The following is a 14,593-nucleotide window of genomic DNA, read 5'->3' on the forward strand; positions in this document are numbered from 1 at the left end:
CAGGGCAGACCCTGCTTAGGTTCTGAGATCTGGGCTGAGGTCACTCACGCTAAATAATCCACTTTCAATCTACTTTCAGTGTACTCCCCAACTGGATCTTGCCAGTTCACACAGTAAAATCCAGCTGGAAAGTACATTGAAAGTGGATTATTTAGTGTGCGTGACCACAGCCCTGGTGAGATTGGGCTAGCTTGGACAATTCACTTTTGGGGGGACCATCCATTTTTCACTTACTGGTTTCAAAGTATGGTCCAGAACCTAAAAAGGTTAGTCAAGAGTAGAAAAGGGCCAACTCTAAAACTCTAATTATAAAACATACAAAAATATATATGTATTTATTCACCATAAATTAAAATAACAAACAAGGGCCCATTCAAAAGGAACATTTGATTGGGAACATTTGGCTGTACAATCTCAGAAGAATATACAGTTGACCAGAGAGAAGTACCACTGGACATGTGATTACACTGGAGGCTTCATTTGTATTTTTGTATTTCTTTTCCTTGCCCAGTGGTTAAACTTTGGAACAATTGGTTTCTGGTCTTTATTCCATAGTTTGTATATGTAGGATTGTATGTATTTTTGCATATCAGACAATATGTTCTGTCTTTTTTTTTTAAAATAATAATTTTTATTGCATTTTTTGACATATATAAAACAAAACTAAAGACAAAGACAAACCCAAACACATATCATACATAAAACCCTCCCCCAACATCCCCAATAACATAACTGTAACAATTTTACTCCAAACCGCAAAAATCTTCATTTCTGGTTGATTATTTCTGCATTCCAACTATTCAACTATTAATTCCAACTAACTTACTTGATCTTTTCCACCTTCCAATCAAAAATTAATTTAGTTGTGGATTTAATACAAACACTTAATATAGTAAATGTATCTGACATCATCCACTAGTACCAACAATAAATGTAATCTGGCCTCTTCCAGTAATATAAACAATATCTATCTCATTGCCTCTTAATTTATAAAAGTTAAACAAGGCATCCGGGGCCCAAATTATAAGTGGCTAGCTCGCACTATTTTTAAATCGCACTCAAAAACTCAAGAACACAATTAGTGTTGTTATTTAAACCTTCATATAAAGCCATCTCCTCCTATTATTTTTTACTATGAGACCTTGCTTCTCAAAATCAGAAAACCCATAAGATTCAAGCTAAGATAATTTATTTCAAGAACCAACTGTCCTATCTACAGATCACAAACCTCACAAAATCTCCCCCTTTTTTAAAAATATAACTCATGTCTTTATCCCTCAGACAACCAAAAGCTCAAGCATCCATATAAGGAAGTTAATGAAATTAATAAAATATGCTATTATTACTATATCTTACTATTTACTTTTTAAGCCCACAATCCAGATTTTCTTTCCGTCCTAGATTTCATTTAACCTTGACTTGGACTCAGGTCAACTAGTATTTCTATTTCAGAACATCTTACTTCTTTTCCTATCTCATTAAGTCACCTAATTTTATCATCTGCTTAACATCAACCTATATATCTCATTTACAGTCACCATATATGCTATTTCTTTTTTATTCTGATTTTCCTTTTTTTCTCTCAGGTGTCTTTGATCTTTGTACTCCTTTAAATTGACTCCCCAACTGTCTTTCTTCTGTCGCATTACGTCCAAAGTCAAATGTTTATTGTCAAAGTCTTTTGCTTCCTTTAATCGTTTCATCGGTTCTTTCTTCCTTTTAACCTTCTTCGTTTTCCTCCGGGGAAGGTTTGGCAACCTTTCCCCCCCACTTCTTGTTTCCAAGATTTTCTCATCTTCCAGAGCCGAGGTCAGTAAGTCCCAATCTTGCAGCTCTGACTCCCGTTGTGTAAATAAATGTTGGGGAGCATGTACATCTTCTTCCTGCTCAACTTCCTGCAGTTCAATGTGTCCTTGTGTCTCTTTTATTTGTTCCGTGATGTAATTTCCCTCTGTATGTATGGATTGTGAGTTCTCCAAAGCCTTATCCCAGACCAGCGCAAGTGACTTCTCTAGTTCTTTTTTCAATAGCTTTTGGAAGCTATCTGATCTGAGTTCCACCAGTATTGCGTCCCGTATCTGGTTACAGGCCGCGGCCAGCGCCATTTCCTCCAGAAATTAGCTCTGCTTGCTCTTCTCACTCTTAAAGGTAAACCAATATATGTCCCTAAGCCTTCCGATATTTTTTGTAATCCTTAGAAAAAAGCCTTTAATATTCTGACCAGATGAGCTATTTTTTCCCCATACCTTTTCCCAATCTTGTTTCCCCCGTCTCCTTTCAAAAGTTCTCAGCCGTTTTTTTAATCCCGATATGAGGAGGGGGGGACCGTCGAAGGGGGATATTTTCTTTCAATTCAGTCAATTTGTTGAGAGGTGATGTGTGGGCGAGTAGAAAAAACGAAAAAACTTACAGAAAACAAAGAGAGAAAGCTAAAAGCACGGGTGGCAGCTGCTAAACGGGAAAACATGTCGGCCATGTTCCCGCTCTCCGTGGCGCTCCTGCTTCGGGGCAGACCCCCCGTCCTTGCCAGGGAAATGGGGGAGCCGGACAAGCCTCCTACCTCGGACTCCCTACAGGAGATCCAAGCGGAGCCCTCCGAACTTCGGGGGGATCCGAGAGAGCGCGCACAAGCCGGGCGTTCCTGGGAGCTCTCAAGAAACACGCCCGTGGCACAGCCGGAAAACAGACAATATGTTCTGTCTGTATTAGACCTCTGAGGAAGGCCTGTAAAGGCCGAAACGCGTTAGGTCTATCTTATTAGCCCTTGTATGTTTATGTTTTTGTATTTGTATATGAGGTTTGAATGGGCCCTTGTTTGTTATTTTAATTTACGGTGAATAAATACATATATATTTTTGTATGTTTTATAATTAGAGTTTTAGAGTTGGCCCTCTTCTACTGTTGACTAACCTTTTTAGGTTCTGAATTCTAGGTTTAGGTTCAGTTTTTTCCCCTTTTTTCTTCTTTGTCTTCAAAGTATGGTCACCTTTGCCTGGTTTGAACATATGAAGATACATTATACCAAAACAGACTTATTGGACTATCTAGCACTGCATTGTCTAATCTGATCGGCAGTAGTTTTTGAGGATCACGAGCAGAAGCAAGGTCTTTCCTAACACCTGCTTTCAGAGATGCTTTAAGAATCTGAGTAAGTGCTCACAACTGAACTTGGGATCTTCTACATGCAAAAGAGGACTTTTACCAGTGAGTCAGTGACCCTCCCTGTTTTGGAAGCAATTCTGCCAAGTTCTACTTCTGTGTGGTCTCCATTACAATTCACCACACGGGAGAACCTTCCAATCAAAATGGAAGATGCCTGTTGTTTGTTGTATGTCTTTCATCTTTCCAAACAGAATACGACCCAGTAAAGTCCAAAAACTGTACAAAAGATGCATTTGGCAGTTCCTATAATTCATTATACAATACAATGCACCATCAAAATGTCCTAGCTGCTAGCCAAAATCAGTCATATGAACAACGTGCACATATGCACTAGTGCATGTGCACCCAGGTTTTGCTTCAGTAGACTTTCTGTGCTGGAGAGTTAGGGAATGAAGAAGATTGCTCCCAGATCCAGCTTCAGAACCTTCTCCCTGCTGCTTCCAGCAATCCACAAAACAAAGAAAAATGGACCACGGTGTGAAGAATCCATCCAGCTACCCAATGCTGAGTCTGTCAGAGGAAAGGGAGGCAGCAATCAAGCAGCGCTCCCTTGAGCTCAGATCCAACTCCATGATTTCCTCAGAGCAGATATGACAACAAGATGCTGAGGAATGGTCAACAGGACACAGAGGTAACATCTGCCCCTCCCCAGTACTTTTGCCCATTGCTACTGTTGAAAGAAGCACCCCTTGTGTTTTTCATTTGCACTACAGCTTTGTTGGTTTTGTTTGATGCCAGAGTCTTCTTTTGTCTCTCAACTGCTGTTTTAATTGCCTGAATTTTGCCTTGATCAGGGGTCATTTCATAGAAAAAGAGGTGCAGGAGCTCATTAGCATAACTCATTAGCATAACTTATTTGCATATGTCACACCCCCTGACATCACCGGAAGTGTGTCAGAAGGCAACACCCACTGCTCAGGCTCCACTGGACTGTTTTGGATTGCTAGCTAGCTATTGGGGGGGGGGGGAGGAACGTGCAGATCTGTCCTTGCAGAGGAGGGAGAGCTTGTACCTGAATAAAACTTGGTCTTAAAGGTGCCACTGGACTGTTTTGGACCGGGGGACGGGGGGGGCTCTGCAACTTACCTGGCTGCTTCTTGCTCTGACTGAGGGCTGCTGGGAGCAGGGGGTGGGGGTTGTTGCATGTGCCCACCCCCTGGGCTCTTTACTGCTGGCGCTCCGATACTGTGCGCTCCTGCAGGAAATGACCCCTGGCCTTGATTGATATGGTTGAGCTGGCTGGAAGTATTTGGCAGGGCTGCAAATGTCAACTGTGGGATGTCATGTTAGTCTCTTGCAGCACCAATGGAAAATAAGTCTTCTGGGACCTTACAGACTACCAGACTTAATAAGACTCTTTCTTGTTCTTATTTATTAGGTAGACTGGCTTATGATTTTTTAAAAATACAATAAACGTTGCAAAGAGAAGATCTCTGAAGAAATAAAAGCGGAGCCCCTTAATTATCAGGTCACCCTCCTAAACTGTGCCCCGAACATTTCATGCTGCTTCCCTTCAATTCCTGAATTCACAAAGCCTCCAAAAAAGATTCCTTCTGTTAGCACAGTGCTGCTGAAGTGTGTGCCTTCTGGCAGGCAAATGCTGGCTCTGCTCTTTTGATACATGCAGGGAACGGTAATGCAATCACCAGGTTCGGAGGCAGCTTTAATTAATTGAGGATAAAGTGGCATGAGCCACTGCCTGGAGAAAACAAAGCCCAGAGGACATGGCACTGTTGTTCAGCTGCTGAGGAGGTGCAGGAAAGATTCAAGGAGGTTTCAGAGACTGACCCTTCCTGGGATGCTCTTTTTATCAATAAGCAGTCCTGCAAACGAGTCCGCAAAGTATCAAGAGATCCTATTGTAGTTAAGTCAATGGGTGGTTCTGCATCTTGCATCCGCTCCACATTTTAGCTGATTCTGCATTGGCTTTTCCCTCCATTGTTTTACGAAACCCAGGTTGGAACAGAAATTCCCCTCTGCACTGGATGCTGCTTTCACTTCCTTTGATCATCCTCCACTTGCACCTGGCTGGATGACCTTGGGCAAGCCGTAGTTCTGATAAGAGCTATTCTTGAAAAAGAGCAGTTTCTGTCAAGAGCTCTCTCAGCCCCACCTACCTCACAGGGTGTCTGTTGCGGGGAGGGGAAGGGAAAGGAGTTTGTAAGCCGCTCTGAGACACCTTTGGGTAGTGAAGGGCGGAGTATAAATACAATCTCTTCTTCTTCTCTTATGGTAGCCTCCACACTGCATGCCGCTTTTGCTTTTTTTGATGATCAGATTTTATGGTACCTTCTGCATAGACTGATGGCCATTCAGGGGTGACTTTGCAATCAGTATGGCGTTGCCCCGAGGTATTTGAATGGATTTTTTTATAACGTTATTTTTATTTCAAATTTACAACAAACTTAGAACAAGACAAACTTCAAACAGTTGATATAAATCTTTCAGTGTATATACCATAACTTTCCAAAACAAATACATTTATAATATTTATAAACAAAGAAAGTGAAAGCAGTATGCAACGCAGACAGGAATTTCTGTTCGAATGTGGGTTTTGTAAAGCAATGGAGGGAAAAACCAATGCAGAATCAGCCAATGGCACTTCCTCCAATTTCCATGCCCTCAAGGGCTCCATTTGCACAGTTCCTAGACGTATATGCCCAAATGCACACAGGTTCCCATTTGTGCACCCTGGCTAAATGGAGGCATGGATTGTGCATGCATTAGACGTACATGTCTAAGATGCGTGCATATGGGGCCCTTGAATCATAGAAACTGGGGGTGGGGATGGAGTTAGCAGGTATAACTCTGATTCTTTCCCCCTGCAAATGTTCATTTTCTACACAGATGAATGCCTGCATGGAAAAAGTCTTAGGTTATAGTGCAATCCTATGCACAGTTATTACAGATCAAGCCCATTGATTTCAGTGGAGTAATTTTGCATGGAATTGCACTGTATCCTAAGACCTTTTCAGATGTGTACCCAGAGTTTACCAACTGCACACAAGGGGACTGTGCACTATTCACGATTTCCCCAAGATGCCCAGTCACAATGATGTGTGAACAAGGGCAACATGTGCATTTATCATGCAGGTACAGCCTTGGTACGCATGAGGCTGAACCCTGAAAAATACTGTGGTCAGTTTGGGAGACTGTATGCACAAAGTAAATATGTGCCTTGCCCACGTTCAAGCAACATGGCAGCTGTGTGTATTGGGAGAACTGCAGGCAGCTCATGTTCCTGTTGCGTGTGGCTGGTGGGCTCCCAATAATATGAAAAGGCAGGGCTATTTTTGGGCAGGAACGCACAGGAATGGAGTTCCAGCTGGCTCCCAAGTTGGCCACACCCAGCAGGAACTCATTAGCATAATAGGCCACACCATAATAGGCCACACCCAGTGGCAGGAACTCATTAGGACTGGCTACATTAGGGGTGTGTGGCCTAACATGCAAAGAAGTTCCTGCTACAAAAAAAGCCCTGGGTTTTGACAACAAACAAGGTAAACAGAATAAGAAGCAAAAGGTGGGTGTGGCTGGATGACCACACTTCTGGTAACACGGGGGTGTGGCCTAATATGCTAATGAGCTGTGCTGTCATGGGTGTGACCTAATATGCTAATGAGTTCCTGCTGGGATTTTTCTACAAAAAAAGCCCTGTGAAAAGGATTTGAGTTATGCAGGCAGCATGGCTTACATTAGTCCAACTACTGTAGAGATAGGCAGGTTTGGGTTACTAACCCCAGGGTACTGGTAGCTGGGGGACTCAATCCTATTTTGCCCCCAGTGTCTTTCCATTTTTGCCTCTATTCTCAAAGCCCCTCTACTTCTGCACTTCAGCCACCTTCTCCCTCTTGAGGTTCCTCTTCTACCAGTGAAGCATAACCAAGGTGGGGTTCAAATAATTCCATTTGTTCCATCTCCTATGGGGGATAAGACAAAGGAGAGTGAGAAGGGAGCTCTACCAATGTCTTTGGGTTGCTGCATGCACAAGGGAAAAGGAAGGTGTGGAAATGTCCTTTCCCAGCATCTCAGTTTATACAGATGTGAGTCATTAAGTGGAAGGTTTAGAGTGTCACATTAAGACCGGGGAAGTACAGGGTGAAATTCCTATTTCGCCATGAAGCTCATTGGGTGACCTTGGGTCTATCATTCTTAGGGTTGCCAGGTCAAACCTGGCTGTGGATACGGGGATCCAGCCTCTGCTCCGGGATCTTTGCACACGTGCCAAGATGAAATCACCCAGAAGTGACATCATCACGTTGCCTTCAAAACTATAGAGTTTGCCCAAAAACTAGAGTTTCACCTACTGATGTTCCCAACATGATGACATCAATTCCAGGTGCTTGTAGGTGGGGCTTTCCCCACCAGCCAGCTGACCAGCAGTGAACTGGAGCCCCCCCCCCCCAAGTGGGGGAACCCCTGCTGGGAACAGGGGGATGGCAACCCTAATCATTCTCTTTGTCTGATTTACCTCAGATATTGGTATTAGAACAAAATGAGGGAGGGGAGAAGAAGAAGAAGAAGAAGAAGAGATTGGATTTATACCCCACCCTTCACTACTCAAAGGAGTCTCAGAGTGGCTTACAAACTCCTTTTCCTTCCCTTCCCCACAACAGACACCCTGTGAGGTAGGTGGGGCTGAGAGAGCACTGACAGAAACTGCTCTTTTTCAAGAACAACTGTGCCAGAACTATGGCTGGTCCAAGGTCATCCAGCAGGTGCAATGGAGGAGTGGGGAAATCAAACCCAGTTCTCCTAGATTAGAGTCCGCGCACTTAACCACTACACCGAACTGGCATATGTGTGCCACTCTGAAGTCTTTCGAAGAAGGATAGAATAAATATGGATTGATCATATAGGGTTTGCCTTAAAAATTCATGGTTTTTGCCTCCTTCTCAGGGAGCCTGAATAGCCCAGCTTAGCTTGAGCTTTTCAGAGCTTGGTAGCAAAGCAAGGTTGACCACAGTGTACTTGGATGGGGGACCACTAAGGAAGCCTAGTGTTCTACATGGAGGAAGGCAATGGCAAACCAGCTCTGCTCATCTTTTGTCTGGAACATGAGTCTTCTTCAAGTTCTCTGGGAAAATTGATGTGGTCAGGCAGACCAATCCCATGCAAGTCATATGTACCCAAAACTGAGTTTTCACAGGTTTATCTTCACGGTAGACACAGACAACAGTGTTCTGATGAGCAACGAACTCTTGATGCAAGCCATAAGGGACTTAAAGGTTATAAACATTAGTACCTAATCTCCTGAAGCTTAGTCCCTGAGGTGCAAGAATAGCACCTGGACCAATCAGGGAAGCTGCTGGTTAGAACCTCAAGTTGGAGCCTGGAGATGTGAAGCCAAGCAAAAAATAACCATCCCCCTTGATTCTGGCTTCTCACCTTGTGAATTGACTCAATTCCAGAAAAACAAACCAACCATGCAAACATGACCCCAGGCGGGTTGGCAGTACTAAGCAACGTGGACCACATGGAGCAATCACATGTACACCATGAAATCAGAAAATCGTGGCAACTTTTCCTTCCAATTGCTTTTCCTAATGGTAAAACTGTGAGATTTATCATATCTTGGAGAACAGCTGCAAGATAAAATTTTCAGGATGTTCTATATCTCAAGATCCAGCTAGTTGTAGGCCCTAAAAAGAAAAAGCTATCATTTGAATACGGCAAGAAAAAGTAATCGTCTCCTAATGTGAGAACCACCTAGAATCCTTGTCCAAGCCCTAAGAAACATAAACACACCTGTTAATGAATTCTAGATCTGCGGCCTCTAGTTCTAACTTTCGATGAAAAATGTTGTTAATGACAAAGAATGTTGAAGGAACGTCTTCACTGGCACGAGGGAACAATCATAAACACAGGTTAAGATTGGCTTTAACTTTCTCGTGGTCACCAAGCCCCCATTTTTCAAGGTTACCCCCCCCCTGGCTTTGAGGTTCACCCGCATACCTCTGGAGTCAGTGCATTGTTATCTGAGGTCTGACTGGACAGGAGGATGTGCGTGAATCCATCTTCTTTGCGCACTACAATGTCTCTGAACCGACAGTTGCTCTCATTCTGACGCACGCTGTACCTTAGCCTCTTATCAAAGACGTAATCCTTCTCCCCTTCCAGTTTCCTTTTCACAGTGCTATGAAGATTCAGGCCTCCATTAGCCAGGGAAGAACCTTTCAAATGCAAAGAGCCAAAAGGGACACATGTCATTATGGCTATCAATTCCCCCCAAAGAGACAAGCATTGGTGTCTTCGATCAAGTGCAGGTCTAGTCAGTGTCTCCAGAGTGTGGCTGAACTGCTTAAGACTATAAGAAGAGCCATGCTGGATCAGACCAAAGGCCCATCTAGTCCAACATCCTGTTTGCACAATGGCTGCTCCAGCTGCCTCTAGGAAGCCCATAAGCAGAATGACCGCAACAGCATCCTCCCACCCATGCTTCCCAGCAACTGGTGTAACAAAGCATACTGCCTTTGTATGATGGAGTTATTCAGAATGTGGTAAAGATTGCAACCTCTTTCTTTTGGGGAGGGGCTGTGGCGTGGTTGTAGCGTATATGTGTTGCATGACAAGTTTATTCTCTGTCGGGTCAGAGCTGAGCAGTGATCCCAGTGTGATGTCATGGTACCCACTAACATGTAGCCTAGCATGTGTTTTCTTCTTACCCAAAGCTAAGAGCTAATCCTAGCTTTCTTCCACTTCACTGAGGCAAGAGATGCTTCAGACGTCCCCAGGAGGCATCATCTTTGTGTTTGAAAGAAGCATCCATTGGGTAACAGTTGCCTCAATCAGAAAAGGATACTTGACTTGGAATCACTTAGCATTTTGTAGAACCTCATAACATTTTGGAATTGGACACTCTCCCATAGAGTTTTTCCTCGGATGACCGTGGTTCCGCCCCCAGCATGCCCGCCGTGGTTGCATCACTTCCGGGTGACGTGCACGTCGGGGTGGGGTCCCCCCCGGGGCCCGATCCGCCACTGGCGGGGAACGGGCCTCTGGGGCAGGGGTTTCCCCGCCCCCCAGGGGGATTTGGCAAGCCTAAAGCTGGGTGTGTTAACTGGAAGCTTTGTTCATTGGTGATTTTTATATTGAAAATGTAGGTAGAGCCTGGAGATCTCCTGAAATTACAACTGATCTCCAGATACGAGAGATCAGTTCCCCTGAAGAAAATGGCTGCTTTGGAAGGTAGACTTTATGGTATTACACCCAGTTGAAGTCCCTTCCCTCTACAACCCCACCCACCCTAGGCTCCACCCCCCAAATATCCAGGAATTTCTCAACCAGGAGCTGGCAACCATATGAAATCAGAATGAATGAATAAACAAACAAACAATTAAAACTGATTTTGGCTTTGGATAACTTGCCTGATTCCGACAGGAAACAGCAGGACAGCCAGAATAGTATAATGGTTAGTCTGTCAGACTAGGGCCTAGAAACAACAAGTTCGAATCCCCATTTTGCCATTTATTTATTTTATTTTATTTAAAGCCTGCCTTTCTTGCTGAGACTTCTGGAAGTCTCCTGGGTGACCTTGGGCCTGGCACACGAGTTTGTCGGAGGGAGTGTGCCCCTCAGTCACACTCACAGGGTTGCTATTGAGAGGATAAGGTAGAGGAGGGGACACTGCTGTGATAAACTGCTTTTGGGTTCCCACTGGGAAGAAAAGCAGGATATAAATAGACATAAGCAATAAATAAATAACTAAGCAAAAGATGCATTTTGTATACCAGATCTATCTTCGCTTAGTGGTGCACTATCATGGGAATTTAAAGCAAATTAGTTTCTCTGGGAGTAACCAAAGACCCACAGAAGTCTTTCAATTAACTCAGGAAGGTCTGGACTACATGCTTCTAAGGCAAATGGCAGGAAGAATTCGATATCATCTGTGACTGGACGGCTAATTCAACTGCTTATTAAAGACTCTCCAGATATCTATATGACGCCCACTGCCTTTTTTTGGTGCTTCTGTTTATTAATACAACAAGGAGTTATTTTAAATATTTAATAGTGCCTGGACAGGTGGTTTTTTAATATTTGTATTTTTATCACCGCTTTTCCCAAGCAGTCTTTAATTAATTTTCCTCATGAGTCACATCTGCAACATGTTTAATGCAGTCTGACTAGATCTAGTCTGTGAAATAATGATTATGGATGGTGATTATTAATCCTGCACAAAAGCCCTTAAATTGGGCTTCAGTTTACAGGATCCCATTTTGAAGCTCTTAATGAATTTCATTATTTCTCCACCCCACAAGTGGAAGAACAGTAATGCGTGATTTATTGGCTCATATAGCATCATTTGTGCACTATGACGCATAACCATTTGAGAACAATGAGCTACCTCCATGCTTGAAACCAGCTTGGTAATAGAACAACATGGGGTGATTCAGTAATTTCACTCCCCCTCCCCCCCCCGCCCAAGTTACTTTGCTTCTTAAAGGTGTTCTTGATCTGCAAGAGAATGACTTCTGACTTTTCAGGAACACTTTTGACCTTGGCATGTCTCCCATGGGGCTCATGAGCAGAAGATGCCGAAGAGATGTTCTAGGATGCACCCACACATCACACAGGACACTGGTCAGTCTTGCCGGGCTTCGTTGCTGTGCAATGTATGATATGACAGCAAATTCTAGAACCCTGGTCTTCAACCCGTAGCTCAGGACTCTTAGGTGTGTCCCCCCCATCTGCTGGATTACGACCCATGTAGAGTTGACTTTTGTTCTTTGCTGCCTTTTGGAAAGACCTGCTTCTAGTGTGTATACATAGAGAACAAAGGCCCTACATCTCCTGCCTCTGTTTGAGCGCATGCTGAGAAGAGCACCAGGATGGTGAAGCAAGGTCAGTCAAAAAATGGAGAGGATTCCTCTGGGTCCTGACTCTTGACTTTTTACTTGCTAAGGCACCCTTCCTGGTCTTCAGCTTGTGTTTGCTCTCCCTGGCTGTCTTGCAGTGCAACTAGGGTTGCCAGCCTTCAGGTGAGGCCCAGAGATCTCCCAGCATTACAACTGATCTCTAGACTACAGAGATCAGATCCCCTGGACAAAATGGCTGCTTCGGAGGTTAGACTCTGTATCCTGCTGAGCTTCCTCCCTGCCCCCAAGCTCTGCCCCCCAAAAAAAATCTCCAGGAATTTCCCAACCCAGAGTTGGCAACCCTAATGCAAACCTTTGCAGAGCCATTCCTGTCTAACCTCAATGATTTAAACCCAGAAACTGCATAACGCTGGCTCCCCTTCTTCCTGTCATTCTGAGGTCATGCAACTTCCTGTTATGAACTTGCAGCTTAGTAGGTGCTCAATAGTGATCAGATCCAAAGGCATCTGGGTGGTCACTGGGGGGAAGCAGTATAGTTGTATTCTATACCGGTGTTCTTCAGTCTTGGAAAGGCTGAAGAACACTGGTGTAGAATTAGGGTTGCCAAGTTCCGTTCTAGTCACTGGTGGGAAGGGTAGGATGTTCCGGGAGCCAGAAGCATTGCCTCCGACATGCCGGTGATGTTGCACAGTGTCCCTCTGTCAACCGGAAGTGACGTAGGCATGTTGGGGGCGACACTCTGGTTTTTAGGCAAAACTCTATGGTAAAATTGCCCTCAAACCATAGAGTTTTCTCCAAAAACCAGAGCATTGCCCCCAGTATGCCCACGTCACTTCTGAGTCACGTAGGCCCATTGCGCAATGTTGCTGGGGGGTGGGGGTTCCTCCTGCCAGCCAGTTGGCTGGCAGCAGGCAAGAGCCCACAAAACCAGGCAATCCCCCACCCCCAACTGGCAAGTCTATCTAGATTACAATCATACGGCTTTCCCTCAGTGACCAGCAAGATGCCTTTAGATCTTATCACTGAGGAACCCTTTCTATATTTCCAGGAAACTGTATTGTTCCCTGAAATGCATTCTGAAAACTACTGAACTACCTATCTAGGGCCCCGGTCACACGGCACATTAGCCACGCTAGAGAGACGGAAGATAGGCGGATTTTCCGGGCGCGATCACAGCACCACATCTGGGAAGCGTAGAGCTCCCGTGGCTCACACGAGGTTTCCCACCGAAGATGTGGGGTAAAAAACTAGTACCTCGGAGGTACTAGTTTCCGGAAACCACGGGGCAAGGGCGGGCATCTGATCGCGTTTCCGGTGGCATCCGGCGCCTGCCCATGTCCCCTCGCAAAAAGGGTTTTTTCCCCCAAGTCTCCATGGGATGCGCACAAGCACCCAACGGAGCATGCACACATTTCAGTTTTAAACCCCCCCCACAACCCCATTTGCCGCGCCGCTCTGCTTCTTTGCCGCGTCGTGTGATCCCCACCTCCCCCCTAACCATGGGAGCTTGACGGCACCTCAACCCAACGCCTGATCGCGCAGTCGCGCGTTATTTTGCTCCAGGGCAAACAGCCACGCCTCCCCCCCGCATTTTCCTGCCCATGTGGCCGAGGCCTAGTATGTTTTAATCCTGCCCTTCTGCCAAGAAGCTCAGGGCAGCCCATATGCTTCTCCTTTCTCCACTTTAAGCTCATAATAACCCTGTGAGACAGATCCATACTGTAACACCAAAGGAGTATCACCCCGTAGCCATGACATACCTGTTTACTGGGCCAGCTTGTGAAGAGTGGGAGCAGGAATGGTCATGCTTCCCACTTATGACTGACTGCGCTGTTCTTGTTTCTGTCCTATGCATGTTCACCCCTTGTGAGCACACACCTACATGTGTACAGCCTGTGCATGTGTAGGCACTGTGGCCAAACTGGGAAATACATGTGGCAAGGGGCAGGACTGTGCACTTGTTCCTGGCTCCCTTTGTATGTATGTTAGCCCTGTACACAGATATGTTGTGAGTACAGTCATAGAGGAAGTGCAGGGTTGCAATGCAGAGGCAGGCAATGGCAAACCCCCTCTGTTCACCTCTTGCCTACGGGTTCACCATGAGTCGGCTGCAAATTGAAGGCACTTTCCACCACCAAGGTCTTAGATGTGTCATGGATAGTGTGGTGAGAATTCCTTTTGTTATTCCAGAAGTGATGGAATCAGAATGAGTGGCAGGCGCCATCTTAAATGAAGCATTCCTCCTTCTCTGAGATGGAGGTCTTGCTATGAGACACCTGCACATTGTCATCTAAGGCGGAAGAAACAATGAACCTTTCTTTGGCACTGCTCTGTGACTCATATGGAAATTTAACTTAACAGATGATCATACGACTAATCCACTAAGATTCGGTTAACGGAATGATGGGCCCTGTTTGATTGGCGGGAGGTGCACCACAGATCTGGATTATGAGGCATCTCTACTCATATCAAGGATTCCCGAATAAGGAGTGGATGTGGAGGAAGAAAAGGAGAAGAACAACCGAGGCCCACAGGGACACATCAACTTAGCAAATGGGCTTGTCCTTCAGACCGTGGTCCGGGTAGCTGAGAACTGTCTACTTGGGCAGGTGGCA

At 45.0% G+C, this 14,593-nt stretch overlaps 1 protein-coding gene across 1 annotated transcript in view; it reads right to left on the reverse strand.

The window, feature by feature from the left end:
* Positions 1-14,593, reverse strand: part of CDYL2 (chromodomain protein, Y-like 2) — a 70,409-nt gene that overhangs the window by 19,782 nt on the left and 36,034 nt on the right. The window contains exon 3 of the mRNA XM_015405804.1: positions 9,118-9,335. Within this exon, the coding sequence (XP_015261290.1) occupies positions 9,118-9,335 (218 nt within the window). The remainder of the gene's footprint in view (positions 1-9,117; positions 9,336-14,593) is intronic.

The sequence above is a fragment of the Gekko japonicus genome, unplaced genomic scaffold, assembly GCF_001447785.1.
Source record: "Gekko japonicus isolate JY-2015 unplaced genomic scaffold, Gekko_japonicus_V1.1 scaffold144, whole genome shotgun sequence".
Classification (NCBI taxonomy): domain Eukaryota; kingdom Metazoa; phylum Chordata; class Lepidosauria; order Squamata; family Gekkonidae; genus Gekko; species Gekko japonicus.